The 14,921-nt window shown below is 43.1% G+C and overlaps 1 protein-coding gene across 1 annotated transcript in view; it reads left to right on the top strand.

The window, feature by feature from the left end:
• Positions 1 to 14,921, top strand: part of TRPC4AP (transient receptor potential cation channel subfamily C member 4 associated protein) — a 36,504-nt gene that overhangs the window by 16,399 nt on the left and 5,184 nt on the right. The window contains exons 4-13 of the mRNA XM_056844985.1: positions 1,993 to 2,050; positions 2,692 to 2,747; positions 4,553 to 4,681; positions 6,018 to 6,219; positions 6,478 to 6,666; positions 7,385 to 7,527; positions 9,124 to 9,255; positions 9,532 to 9,590; positions 11,060 to 11,161; positions 14,591 to 14,674. Of these exons, the coding sequence (XP_056700963.1) occupies positions 1,993 to 2,050; positions 2,692 to 2,747; positions 4,553 to 4,681; positions 6,018 to 6,219; positions 6,478 to 6,666; positions 7,385 to 7,527; positions 9,124 to 9,255; positions 9,532 to 9,590; positions 11,060 to 11,161; positions 14,591 to 14,674 (1,154 nt within the window). The remainder of the gene's footprint in view (positions 1 to 1,992; positions 2,051 to 2,691; positions 2,748 to 4,552; positions 4,682 to 6,017; positions 6,220 to 6,477; positions 6,667 to 7,384; positions 7,528 to 9,123; positions 9,256 to 9,531; positions 9,591 to 11,059; positions 11,162 to 14,590; positions 14,675 to 14,921) is intronic.

Below are 14,921 nucleotides of genomic sequence, written 5' to 3'. Positions count from 1 at the left end.
AAAATTGATGGACTTGGATGTACCCAACTAAAGATTAGCTATAAACACAAGGTCACACTTCAAGATTTGGGAAGCCACTGCTTATCTTTTAAGATAAATTTAGAGTAGCCTCATGTATTTTATTCATAAGAAGTCATCATGCTGTGGCTTGAACTGTAATAGCTTAAACTTAGTTTCATCATTTCAGGTTAAAACCTGAAGCTACCTACTATAAGCAAAATCTTTGAAACCATCTTCAGAATTCACTGGGTGGTTTAAAGGGCTTTGTCTATATAATCCACATATTATAGCATATTCAGACACTTACAGTGATTTGATTAAAATGCTGTCTTCATCCGAACTTACCAACAATACAGATTGTGCTTTAACTAGCCTATAGTTTGTTGTATTTTATTTAAATATTTTACTCTATTTTTCTTCCCTTCTGGGGACTGAAAACATCTATAAAAATGAACAACACAAAAACAAAATACAGTTTAAATAACTGTACAACCTAGCAAATCTCCACCAGGTTTTCCTGGGCTGGTGCTGATTCCACCACTACAGCTCACCCAGAGTCATGGCTGTGGGCACAGTCCAAGAGCCAGGAGCCTTTTGACTCTTACCCTTCAACTTGTGCCCAAGTCTTATTCTGCTGGCCATTCCCAGGCTATAAATTTCCCGAAAATGTGGGGCAAATGCTCAGTCCAAATCTCATTCAGCTGCTTTAAATGTCCCCTCCCCTTATTAACTGGCAGTGTTTTCAGCTTCTACACACTGATATTTTTGACATTTGTACGGTAAAAGCCAGAGCTAGGAGTATCCAAATTACAGGTCAGAGGAGGTTCCTTGGTGTGTCTTACAGGACAGCAGTAGCCAAGAGTTGGATTGGAAGCTGTGTTCCACTTGGAGGGCTTTAAGAGGGGAGTGGACATATTCATGGAGGAGAGGGGTATTCATGGCTATTAGTTAGAATGGATACTGGTCATACTTCATACCTATTCTCTCTAGTATCAGAGGAGCATGCCTAATATTTTGGGTGCTGTGGAACACAGGCAGGATGGTGCTGCTGCAGTCATCTTGTTTGTGGCTTCCTAAAGGTACCTGGTTGGCCACTGTGTGAACAGACTGCTGGACTTGATGGGCCTCGGTCTGATCCAGCAGGGCCTTTCTTATGTTATGTACTAAAGGAAGAAAGAACAGCCCTGCTTCTTTCTCTGGTACTGTAGCAGTTTTTGGTATCTTTGTGCCAGTGAGTATGGCGGAGGTAGTGAGTCCTGAAAGGATCAGGAATTTGCAAGGGTCCTTTTCGGGGGCAGGAAGCACCTGGTAGCTTGGTTCCAGTTGCCTGGGCAGGATGCTCATTTAGCTGTTGGGAGTCCAGCTTGCATTGTGGAATGTTTATCTGTATGGCTTTGTTTCCTCCTACAATAGTGTGCTTTTTCTCTCCAATTCCTACCCCAGTATTTGTGTCCTGAAGACTCGGCAATAGGCAGGGAGGGGAGGAGGGATTACTCTAGGAAGGAATTAATTTAGTAGAAGTATATTTTCATTATTGTGTGTCAGCTTGCCGTATGTAATGTATATTAGGCTTTTGGCTGTGTATTTTTCTTGCAGTGTTTATATGCCCAGTGCATATTTGTATCTTATATTAATAAAATGAGGGGGTGGAAGTGATACTGCACTGCCAACATCATATGTTGAAGGTAGCCTTATTGTCACTTTACTGAAGTTTTAATCTCTAAATATCTATTTGTGGGACTATTGTTGGGAGTAGAAGGTGTTCAGAACACTCCTGTTGAAGTCAAAGCATTGTGTAGAATTTCTCTTGACATATTGGCTAATGCCTTTTCTAAAAGCATTGTGAAAGAAAAAGCGTACAGGTATTTTGTGCGGTGCAGAAATAGTTGATTTTTTTTTTGCTGCTTGCTTCAAAATGTGAACCAATCCATTGATGCCCCTGTAGCATTATATTTATATTGCTTTTAACGGGTGTATCTCTAATATTCACAGCTGCTAGTGGAAATACTTATGAGACCAACCCTTATTACACAGAAGAAGAAACAAAAAAGTAAGTAAATAACCTATTTCTTATCAAAGTGTTTCAGGCACTTGAAGTCTTCTGTCTTCAGATGGAAACCAGTTGGTAACATAGGTGTAGATGGCACTTCATACAGTGCATGACCTTGAGCACATATGAAAATTTAGCAGTAGCTTAATTTTTAAACTGTTCATATCATTCTACAGGGTAACATCTAAACTGAAGGCAATATTTTTCTGCAGACATTAGAAAACAAATGACAAGAAATTGGCCTATAATTTTTTAATTGGAGGGTTAATCAAATATTTCTTCATATTTTTATTTTTTTTCATGTTTGGAGCTAATTTCAGAACAGGAGCAGCACGGCAGGGCTACCACAGAATAAATACAGTTTTGTCTGCCAGCTGTGTACCAACTCATATAAGCAATTAAAATACAAATGCCTTGAACAGTGTTGCTTATATTTACCATTTAGCCTGGATTCCATTGCCCTAATAAATGACATCATTCATATGAAGCTTGCTCAGTACTAAGATATAGTTATGCCATCAACTTCAAGCTGTTGAAATTTAACAGCAGGGATGCATGCATGTGCTGTGTTAAGCAGAATTAATTGTGAATTCAGACATGTTAATAGTTCAGGAAGTGCTAACTGGTATTTTCTTTTGCAGTAAGTGATGATCTTATCAAGGATAGCTTAAGCATATTGTACAACACATGTATATGTGTAAGTAATATTCTATTTTCTAGCAAGTATTTTCATTTTACTGTGGTGCTAAATTTATTTTGGCTGAGGCTAAAAATACTCTGAAGACGTGCAAAGACTAAAATAACAAGTTGGGTGTTTAATATTCCTGGTGGTAAAGCTTCTGCTGCATTTTGCATATTATGGTGAGTCACCAAATCTGTTGCTGCTTGTTTTGTCAAAATAACCTTTTATGAGCATTTCCTTACAAGTCATTTCGGAAATATTTAAGTATTTACTAATGTGTTAGTTTGCTAAGGGCATTTGAGATCTTTGTTCCCTGTTCAGATATGTCATTTAAAAAACGAAAACTGAGGAATTTCCTCGGATTAGATGTTTCCCTTTGTTAAACCGGTAGCGTTTGAAAAAGTTGTGCCTGCTGGTTTTTGCACATTATACTTGCTTAGAACTGCTTTTGTCCAGTTACACTTAATGCTGAGACAGTTTTGAGTTGATAGGTGCAATACTGCACAAAAATCAAAACCTAAACAGCAAACCTGATATTTTCTACCTGTCACAGAATTGTATGTACTGACAAGATGATTGCTTGGACTCTGTTATATGAATCATTTTTTCCCCCCTATTCTGTAAACTTCTGAACACAGTGTTCTGGCCAGATGAGATTTTTTTAAAAAACCTATTGGCTTCTACCACATCACAACATATATTATACTTTGACAACCCTTGCCACCTGACAGCAGCAGCCCAGTGCTACTTCTTGGGAATTTTGATGACTCTGCATCTTTTCAGCAGAGAGAGATGAAGAATTTTGTAGGGCCGGGGGGGGTTGGAGAACTACTTGCCAGCCCCTTTTCCCTATCCATAGTTTATCTACGCTTATCTCTTGGTGGTTCCTGGAAGTTAGCTGCAAGCAAAGGCCGAGGGGTAGATAAACCACGGGTGGAGAAAGGTGGCCCACATGATATATAAAGATAAATAAGGGAGCTGGTGGAACTCTTTAACAGGCAGAGCTGTGCTACTGTCATATGGTGGTCATAATGTGTAGGCTGGCTCTTATTTTATGGCTGCCATATGGCTGTTACATGGGAGGCTGTTTGCAAAGCTTCTGAATTTAAATTCCCGTAATTTAACTGTACTTGGATTTGAAGGGATGCATTGGAAAGCATTAGGCAGGCTTTACTAGTCTTGCGCGCGCTCCCCATTGCTGTGGGCAAGGGCAATTTTAATCACTGCCTTAAGTAGTAAACTGTTCGGCCACTCACCAGCAGGGTAGAGGGGCTTGACCTACTCTGAGTTCCCCATGTATACAGATGAACAGTTAGTTATCCAAAAGTCTGAAGACTGAAAATGTTCCAAAACGGGAAGAACCATTGAGACCAGTTAAATGCCAGTAAAAAGGAGAGAAGGAGAAATCAGCCTGCTGAAGCCCCTGGGAACTTCCTGAATCCTGAAGAGGGGGATTTTGAGGGGTGGGCTTGTATTCTGAGTTTCATCCTCTCTATAGTTTCTCACAGGTGAGAAGCTACAATTTCTAGAAATTCTTAAGTGTACAGAAAAAAAAACCTGGTGGTTTTCAGGGAGGGGGTGTTGGGGGGGAGTTGAAATTTTATAGGAAATGGAATTATATGCAATACTTAATCTCAAGAGCCACCAGAAAATACACTCCAAACCATTGAATAATAATAATAATAGAGCCCTGAGTATCTTGTGCTGCTCTTGAAACATGTCCAGGAGGTAATTAAACATTTATACCTAATTCATAAGTTAACTTGTCTTGCAGTATCAGCTTTTTCTCATATGTGCATGCCCTCCTCCCCTCCTTGCAGACTGAAGGAGTCACCAAGCGACTGGCAGAAAGAAATGATTTTGTGCTGTTCTTGTTTACATTGATGACAAACAAAAAGACATTCCTGCAAACAGCCACCCTTATTGAAGATATCCTGGGTGTTAAAAAGGTTTGTCAGTACTCCCAGGCTTCTGATGATCTTGGAAAGTCTTTGAGAGGCTGCTGGAAGCTAGAAATTCATTCTAATAAGTAATTGTGAGAGCAGCTTGAGTAAAAATGCATATTCCGTTTGTAAGTCCTTGTGTAGTTCATCTCGTCTGCAGTTTGGGAAGATAATGGTGTAATTGTAGGCCTGAAAGGTGCCTTCTAATTGGTAATTGGCAAGTCTCCTGGATTCATCTTGTAATTGCTGAGACAAGGCACTGCTATGTACCAGTCAGTCAGTATATGACTAGATTTATCCCAAGTCCCAATTATTGTGTGGGGGTTGGATGCTCAGAATGTCCTGGGCCTCTACCCAGTGGAACTACTACTTGACAGGATGTCAGCAGTAAAGCAAACAGGTGGAAAAGAGAAAGCAGAGCCTTCCCCTTTCTTCCTGCTCTGCTGACTCGCACACAAGAACAGGCATTCGCAGTCTGGGATGAGGAGGAGGCAGGAGGGAGGCCTTCCCTTGGCTGGCTGGTTTGCCATCACCATCCAAGCACAGCAGCAGGGGAGGGTGCAGAAGTGGGTTTTTTCTCTGGCTTGGTTTAGCATCAAAGCCAAACAAGATTTCTGGGGCTGTCACACTTGTGCTGCAGGGAGCTGAAGCTCAAATTTGCAAGAGACTGAATTTTAAAAACAGTGATACTGCTGAAGTCTTGTGCGGTCATCACTCTCTTCTAATACAGCCTCTTGCAGTGAACTAGGATCCTGTTGTCCAAGCGCTCACTGATGTGTTATCAAGGTTATAATGTGTGCTTCATGCAAAAAACCAAAAATTTAAAAGATGCCATGATGCAGAAAAGCAATAATAAAAAACATATGCCAGTCTGACCTGAGAATGTTCTTTCTGGCCTCATATTCATTTTTACCTTGAACCTGAAGTGCAACTTTCTCATGAAAATGGGCTTACTTAGCACTCGAGTTACATCAGTGAAACACGTTAAATATCCCATTTTCCAGTTACAGACAAGACAATCGAAAAAACAAAAGGGGAAAAAAGCTTTTAAAGAAGGGGAAATTCCTTTCTGCCACTAGTGATATCTGCTACTTAAAGCCATATTCTTTGGGTTTGGGTTTGAACAGATACGGGGGTGGTGTGCAAAATATATTAATTATGCTTGGAAAAATATTTGTGTTTAACTCAGTCTGTTTCCTGAGTGATAAATGTAGAGGTTACTATCTTTCTAAATGCATAAGGATGTTGGGAAGAATTAATGTTGTACTGCATCTCTGATTAGAATTATTTGTTCATTTCCAATCAACATTCTAATTTGTATCTCCTTTTTTTTTTTTTAAAGGAAATGATTCAGTTAGAGGATATTCCAAATCTCTCCAACCTCGTATCTAGTTTTGATCAACAGCAACTTGCTAATTTCTGTAGGATCCTTGCAGTTACAATTTCAGAGCTCGACACAGGAAGTGATGACAAACATACGCTACTGGCAAAAAACGCTCAGCAGAAAAAGAACGTGGGTCCTTCTCGAGCAGAAATGAATCAAGGTAGAGCATTTCATCCCTGACGTGAATCATTCCAAGGCAGGAATCTCAGAAGCTGGATAAGATGGGATGAGAACATGTGTAGCAGACAGGTTTAATGATGTCCAGAGAGCATTGTGGGTGGGGAAAGCTGGTAAGCTGAGGGCAGAACTGGCAGTTGAAATCCACTCTGAATTGCCTATACCCCTTGCTTTGCAGTGATCTACCAGTGTTTAAATTTATCATTCTGAAGTAGTTGTCTTGTTTTGGTTCCTTTCATAGCTACGCTTCTCGATATACCGGGCTTCATTGAGCGGTTGTGTAAACTAGCAACGAGAAAAGTATCAGAAACAGCGGGGAATTCGAGCTTTCTTCAAGAACTGGAGGAGTGGTACACTTGGCTAGACAATGCGCTTGTGCTTGATGCGCTCATGCGTGTGGCAGACGAGGAGACAGAGCAGAGCAGCACAGGTACCTGTTCTGAGTCTGATAGCATTATCACCAGTGGGTATTAGTTGTATGGTATGCAGTCAGCTTTTAACATTATCTTTTAATGACATGACACTAAACAAGGTGAAGACAAAGCCTCTGTAACTTATTGCCATTAATTATCTATGCATGTTGGTGTATGTTCTGGAAACTCAATACTTTAACTTCCACACTATACCTACTTCCCTTATGGGCCACTTCACACCATGTATAGTAGGTGTACCCGCAGTGTTCTTTGTACCATGAGATGACCCTGTCCATCTTTCTTTGGGTCCAGTGCTCATTTCTGTACCACCCACAAGTGGCCATGAGTCCCTGTAAGTGCAACACATCATTTGAAAAGAACAGCCATAAGTCTTGCGTTGTTTGATAGAGCTTGTGCCCACCAACTTCTTACTTTCTCTTTACAGTGTTCACTTTTTCAGGTGGGAGGAATGTTTGATTAATCCGGCAGGATCTTCCTGTGCATTACTTGCATCTTAGTGCTAAAATGGAAGCATATGCAACCGTCCCTGGAATAGCTGGGACAGCATTGCAAAGGAGATCCTTGTGACTGTATTGCTCCTTTTGGATGGAGTGAGCCATTTCTAGCCTCATGAGCAAACAAACCAGCTTCCTATCCCCTGTTTTTTGTACATTTGATAACTGTTGTTATTGACCCCTCTGTGAAGACTTCCAAGCTCATATTTGTCTCTCGTAGAATCTTCAGATGAGAGTGGATTTGCAAACACCTCCACAAGGAATCAGCTTCCACAGTCCATGAAGATTATGCATGAGATCATGTACAAGTTGGAAGTGTTGTATGTTCTCTGTGTGCTTTTAATGGGCAGGCAGAGGAATCAGGTGAGGCTCTGTGTGCATTGTGTGCAGTGTAGTGAATTAGCAGCAGTTCTCCAGATTGGTTAAAGACTGCTTAGTCCTGTGACCTTTTGAGAAATGCAAACTATTTTTTTAATCTATGGCCACTGCTAATCGTGTCTCATTATGCCATTAAAGTTAAAAACAAATTGGTATGATTTGGGAAATAGGTACAGTTGTTACAAATTGGGGAAGAACTGTTTAAGACGTGCCCATTGATTTATGTGCCTCGTTGAATGGCTGGTTGGAAAGCTTTCAGTTCTTGGTGTAATGAAATTAAATTAGAATATAGCTTTAATGCCATTAACTTTACAAGTGGAAAACAAGGTAGAGTAGGCAGTAGCAGTTTAAACCACCACCACCCCATCCCGCTAAACTGCTGAATTTCTCTCTCTCTCAGAAATGCAGTTGTCTTGTGATCTAGTATTCAGCGGGTTGCTCAAGTGAGTAATAGTCTCCAGACATATGTCTGCAGGGCTGTGTAGGAAGAGCCAAGTGTGCGTAGCTGCTGTTTAAGTGCTGCATTGAGCTGATGAGTCAAACAAGAAACCTACTTTATAACTGTTACACTTTCTCAGGCCCCGGCTCTCCAGTAACTTGGTAACGTGGAGAGGACCAGAGAAAAGGAAGAGCAACCAAGCCAAACGTACCACTGAAATACAGCTGTTTCTTAGTTGTTTTTATCAAGCTTACTGTGTGGTTCCTTCAAGCAATAATCTCATAATGCCGGGTAGTACCCTGAGTACAAGCCTTGCCCTCATCGAGGACTAGAAGATTAAACGGTCCCAGAATCCTCAGTTTTAAAAATAAAAGTATAAGCAAGGGAAAAAAACAAAAAGTTTGCAGGGAGGTGAAATTTTAGTTTGTAGGTCCAGAGGCGGAGTGCTGTGACAACTGCCGCCTCCTAGCAGTAAATAGATTGTTCTGTGTTGAGTCCCAGACCCATCAGTAACATTTGGGGTTTATAGGAGCACCGTAGTCCACTGCCAAGCCTACCTTGGTAGCTGTTGCCATTGCCAAAGGGATCCTGCTGTCGCTATGCCTCCTAATAGAAGTTACTGTCCAGCTAGGTTGTTGGCCAGGAAAACCCATGCCATATGGCATGCCTGCCTGTGTAGGTGTGAAAAGCCATCTCACAATTGGCACTAGCAAGGTTTGCATTCAAACACTGAAATGTGATACAGTATTGAATACAAATATCTAGAAAATATTGTCCTGAAAGTTGAGGGCAGCCTCCTGCTCAAGCCCAGATAAGCAAAGGGCACCGGCATCGTCCCTGTTCATTTCCTGCAGGTTGTAGAAGAGAAATTCCTAAATGATATTGTCTAAAATAATAAGTATCTTATCGCAAATAATTCACTGTGGTGTTGTAGTTAACTGAACAAAGCATAAGTGACTTCCCTTCTGATGAAACTTGATAACTTAATTTTAACAGGGCCAGTGTCAAACTTGCCATTGACTAAGCACTACTAATTGATCTGTGCAAAAATGTCTGAGAAATTCAGGTGCCTGTAAGTGTGCAAAGTGACTCTGTTCCAGTGACTGAAGGCACAGAGGTGACTCAATGTTTTGTGTGTCTAGGTTCATAAAATGATTGCAGAATATAAATTGATCCCTGGCCTTAATAATTTGTTTGACAAATTGATCTGGCGGAAACATTCAGCATCAGCCCTTGTTCTACATGGGCATAGTCAAAACTGCGACTGTAGCCCGGTGAGTACCCTTAAGTTATTGCCTTAGTATATGGGACATGTAGTTTTGAAATGAGCAGAAGGTCATTGATTCTGAGATCAGGTGTGCATTGCTTAACAAGATGTTTTGAGGTGCCAGTGAATTATTCTGAATGCTGCTAGCAATCTCATTCTGCCTGAAGGCTTTAGTCGTCTTTTAAAAGACTGTGTGCTGACTTGATTCCCCTCGCCTCACTGTAGAGCTACTAATATCCTCTAATATCTCTTCTGCAAGAAATCATGAGCCTTTCTTTTGTAGGATATCACCTTGAAGATTCAGTTTCTGCGGCTACTTCAGAGTTTTAGTGATCATCATGAGTGAGTATAGAAGATATTTGCAAAAAATGTTGTAGTGTTGCTTTAGGTGGATCAGACAATATAAATACTCCTTAAAGGGCATGGACAAGGGAGACATTAGTTGCCTTTAATTAGTCATAAATGTTACTCTACTGAGGGTGAGTAAAAAGATCAGACGGTACCCATGACTATACACAGTCACATCCATCCCATGCAAGGTTTGCAGAGCACAGCTGCAACTTGGCCCACTTTCATTCACACAAGGATCGTCGTGTGTAGGAGCGAACACTGAATGCGGCATAATTCTAGCAGAAGCAATATTTAAGCATTTGATGCAGTCAAATCACATTGTACAAATGCATTCTAAATGAACCATAAATACGTTCAGTAAATGTTGAGGGTTTTGTTTGTTACATCAGTCAAGGTGTCCTTTCATGCTACTGCTTCCCCTTCTCCTCCCCGTGTTACTTTGGGTGGCTGCTTGAGTAGCCCTCCTTCCCTGTGTGTGATTTACTCTGTTTATTTTGTCCCCTCAAAGCCTCTCTCTGTCCTGTTCATTGATAGTCTTAACTCTGTACTTTACGCAAGTGAATATACCTGTTTGGGTACAGTGAGCTTTTCTTAACTCAGTACTCTTAATGTAACTTTTAAAAAACCTCTTATGGCACTACAGTGTCAGTTACACTAGCAGAAGTTGACTATACGATGCATGCCAGTTACAGCTCCTGTCTTCAGCAAAGAATAGAGCATCCTGTATCTTCATCAGGTTATGGCTTTGAGGCCTGTATGACTCAGTTCCTTGTTATCTTTCTGCTGTTTGCCTGAAATAGCTGGGTAACAGATGAAGCTGGAGTATAGTCATTGTATGCATTCCAGTGGAGACATGCAAATTGCATACCAATTTGCATAGAAAGTGAGAGAAGCTCCTCTTAACTATTGGAGAATAATGTTAAATGCCTAGCTAGGGAGCATCTTCAGCAGTGGCCCCACCCATGACCGTACTGTTCTTCCCTTTTGAGTCCTGAGCATTCAGAGCACACAGCAATAAACTTTGTAGACCCTACATGTTTGAAAATAGGATATTGATGGGGGGGGTGAGGCTGTGAAGACTGGGAGGGGAAATCCTGTCCCCTACTCTGGTCTTCTGTATTTGCCAGTGCAGTGAAGAGTGGGGAGAGGGTGGTGTGCAGGGGAAGTGCCTCTGACCCTTGCTCCTAGTGTCTGTTGCCAGTATGTTTTCTTGCAGGTATTGCTTTTCCATTTTTGCTTTAGCTATACTTCCACAATTACCTTTAAACATTTGTATTTTTCTGCAGACCTTGGATTTGCTACAGGTTTGCAAAAGCCGGTATCTTATCTCTTCAGTGTTCCTGTTATGCATACTTTTCAGCCTGTTTTGGGAGAGGACACATGACTGTTAAGATGCATGCATTATGCATTAAGGAAGCAAATAGATGTGCTCAGTTCGTCTGTTTTGTCTTTTGTGCTAGGAACAAGTATCTGCTTTTAAACAGCCAGGAGCTTAATGAACTGAGTGCAATCTCCCTCAAAGCCAATATCCCTGAAGTAGATGCAGTTATCAACACGGACAGGTAAAGAAACGGACATGCTTTTCTTAGAAACATAGAGCTGGAAGTGACCTCAAGGGTCATCTAGTCATCTAGTCCAACCCCCTGCACAACACAGGAAATTCAAAACTACTCCCCCAGTGATCTTCTTCTCTATATCCCAGAGGAAGGCAAAAAACCTCCAGGATCCCTGGTCACATTGGCATAGAGGAAAATTCCTTCCTTGACCCCAAAGTGGTGTTTGGTATTACCCTGGGCATGTAAGGAAGGGGTGCGAGAGCCAAGCCCTGATGCAACCCTTCCTGCCCTCCCTCTCATGTTCTGGCTAAGTTCACAGAATCAGTATTGTTGTCAGATGGCCATCTAGCTTCTACTTAAAACCCTCCAAAGAAGGAGAGCCCCCACCTCCCATGGAAGCCTGTTCCACTGAGGAACCATTGTAACAGTCAAGAAGTTCTCCCTAACGTTTAGCCGAGAACTCTTTTGATTTAATTTCAATCTGTTGGTTCTGGGGCAACAGAAAACAACTCCACTCCATCCTCTATACCAGGGATGGGGAACCTCAGGCCCGGGGGCCATATGCGGCCCCCAAGGACATTTTTTGTGGCCCTTGGGAGCTGAGGGGCCCTGCCGCGGAGGCGTGGCATAGGGCGGCCCTCCCTGAGGGTGTACCTGGGGCCACGGCTTGCAGGGGTGCTATGGCGCCCTTTGGACCTCCTCTCGTCAACTGACGGCTGTTGGTCGGCAAGAGGAGGGGGAGGGACGCTTCCCCCAAGGTTGCCCCCTATAGCCGCAGCGTGCAGGAACGCCAGGGCACACTGTAAGCCCCTCTTGCTGCCTGTCGGCTGTTGAGCAGCGGGGGGGGGGAAGAGACCCGCAGCTCCCGGCAGCAGAGCATGCGCGCAGGAGCCGATCGGGCTTCAGAGGGCCTTTTGTGGACTCTGGGGCGGGGAGGGCATGGAGCCTGGGGCCAGGTCGCATGTGTCCGGTGTGTGTGTGTGAGGGGGGAAGGCTTTTCTCTCTCCATCTCTTTCTGTCTTTCTTTGTCTGTCTCCCTCCATCCTTTTCTTTCTCCCCCTCTTTCCATTTCTTTCTCCCTCTCTCCCTTTTCCTCTTTCTCTGCTTTCCTTCCTTCCTCCCTTGCCAATTGACCGCGGGCTGCGCCTCCCTGGCGCCTCGTTTGCTTGGGCCCACCACTGGCTGCCCTCCTGCCTGGGAGGGGGGGAGGACCGGGCGAGCCCTCCAGGCCTTCTCTCCGTGGCCTCCCCTGGGGTTGCCAACCTCCAGGTGGTGGCCGGAGACCTGGCAACCCTAGCCTCTCTCCCCCTACCGGGAGATCTACACCTGGTATGGCCCCTGAATTATGTTATAAATGTGCAGATGGCCCTTGGCAGGAAAAAAGTTCCCCACCCCTGCTCTATACTGTCAGCCCTTCAAATACTTGGAGATAGCTATCATATCACCTCTCAGTCGTCTCCTCTCTATGCTAAACATACCCAGCCCCTTCAACCTTCCCTCATAGGACTTGATCTCCAGACCCCTCACCATCTTCCTGTTCAACTTTAGCAGACCTGATGCTCTGCAAGAATCTCTCTAGTAACTTGTTTAGTGTTTTGAAGTAGCAAAGCTTTTAGGGTAGCCCGCCAGCTACTCTATTAGCCCCATTGATGATAATTGTGTATTTTGGGTAGCCCACCAGCTACATGTGAGGGGACTTTGCATGTGTGTTCCTTTGCAATCTGACCCCTCCTCTTCTGAAGCCTCCTTCCTGTCCCTTGTGTGAAAGCCGCTGCACAGCTGCTGTAAAGTGGAGATATTTTCAGTCACTGAACTTGGCCAGTGTAGGGTAGAGGGTAAGTGTAGATCAGTGGTTCCCAAACCTTTCGGGCCACCGCCCCCTTCGTTCCACAAACTCAACCCCAGCACCCCCTATCCTATAAAAAGCATTATTCAAAATTGGGGGTTGCATGACTCACTAAAGAAAAGAATAATAAAATCTCAAAACAGTAACAAATAATTGCACACGTATTCAAAATCAAATTAAAACTTTTTACTTGAAATTTATTCAACAAAACTGACCAACTTGATCCAGTGGTACCAGCTCTTCAAAGTTTGGAAAAAATTCTGATAGTTTCCACCAACTTTGCCAGCATGGTGCCATAGCTCGATCTATTGTAAATTAGTGAACAACACAGTTGAAGGGGCCCACCTCTAGCACCCCCCTGCTGCCCCCTTGCCTCTTAGTGCCCCCCTAGGTAATATCACCCCATCCCAGGAGGTGGTACTGCCCACTCTGGGAACCACTGGTGTAGATGATGGTGGTGAGAGTGGGGATGGCTGCAGGGGTTCCCCGTGTTAGATCTTTTGTCCTCTAGTGAAACTTCCTGAGAGCTGGTACTTACATGGACGTATGTAAGAAACGTGAAACCATTTCAGTAACATTAAAAAAAACTTAAATAGAAAGCACACTCTGTTATACCTGTCAGTGTATTTTGTACATCCAAAGTGGGTCTTTGGTTACTTAACAAACACTGTTGCTGCTGCACTTTTTCTGTTTGTGAACAGAGCTTGTCTGATGCTTTGGTTTCTTTTGCTTTGCGACGTGGGGCACAGTTTCCCTTTAAGGGAACAGGGCTGCCGGCTTCAGCCTGTTTGTGGAAACAACAGATTAAGCTTGTGGTCACCTACTGGCAAATAAACCTAATGCTGCAGCTGATACCATTAAAAGATGGCAAGTACCTAAGGACAAGAGAACCCTGGATTCCTAGTTCTGAGCATTCAAGGGACTGGCTGTTTGTCATCTGCCTAGTGAAGCCTTTGCTTTTCAGATTGGGAATTCCTGTCCGGTGGATGAGCCAAGTAGGGTGATTTAGCCATAGGGCCTGTGCCATTCTGCTTCCTCTTCTCCTTCATGCCACACTTGTATTTCTCTTGCTGAACAGGAATTGCTCACTTTCACACTCTTGTAATTGCACCTTTTTTGTAGTATGGTGCCTTCCGAGACACCTAGAACCTACACGTACTTCCATGTTGACACTGCAGAACGTTTTATTGGACCAACTTCTTTGGCAAAGAATGCAAGTTCTCAGGTTATAAACTCCAATCGCACCGGATTGAGAATTGTAGGCATGTCTGTATGGGGAGAGTTCACAGGCGCAAGGATATTTAAAATTCCGTGGGAACAGAGGGTGGGTTCAGCACCCAAGATCTCCTCCCGTTAAAGCAACTTTAAGAATTGCAGTAGAAAATCTATAACAGGAATGTTATAGCACCTGCCAAATACTAGCATAATAGCTGTGTGGGTTTCGGTCAAAGTGGACGATAGCCTCGCAAGACATGCTGACGTACTCCATTGCTCTGTAGAACCAAGCAGTAAATCCACAAGAAATGTGTGTGGAGAATTTACATCGCAGCCAGCTGGCTTACTCATTGTAACTTTGCTCCATATTTTAGAAGTTTAGTCTGTGATGGGAAAAGAGGGTTGCTCACCAGACTGCTGCAGGTGATGAAGAAGGAGCCAGCAGAATCCTCATTCAGGTGAGTTCACTTCTTGTTACGTGAAGCACGGGTGCTGTTGTAGGAGAACTTGATCTTTAGAACTCAGTTTCACTGCCTGCTATTAGACAGCCTCGTTTGTTTGTTTCTTTATATCTGAAATAGAGAAAAACATGGAGACAAATGGAAGCGAAATTTCTTCACTCCACAGTGCTTCTCCCCTGTTGCCTTTAAAGTGGGTTTGTCTCCATAAGCAATCTAATTTTCAAAGACAAGAATCCAAAGATTC

Source organism: Euleptes europaea, chromosome 2 (assembly GCF_029931775.1).
Source record: "Euleptes europaea isolate rEulEur1 chromosome 2, rEulEur1.hap1, whole genome shotgun sequence".
Classification (NCBI taxonomy): domain Eukaryota; kingdom Metazoa; phylum Chordata; class Lepidosauria; order Squamata; family Sphaerodactylidae; genus Euleptes; species Euleptes europaea.
Note: the sequence above shows the minus strand (reverse complement) of the source record. Positions and strands in the feature narration are given on the sequence as shown.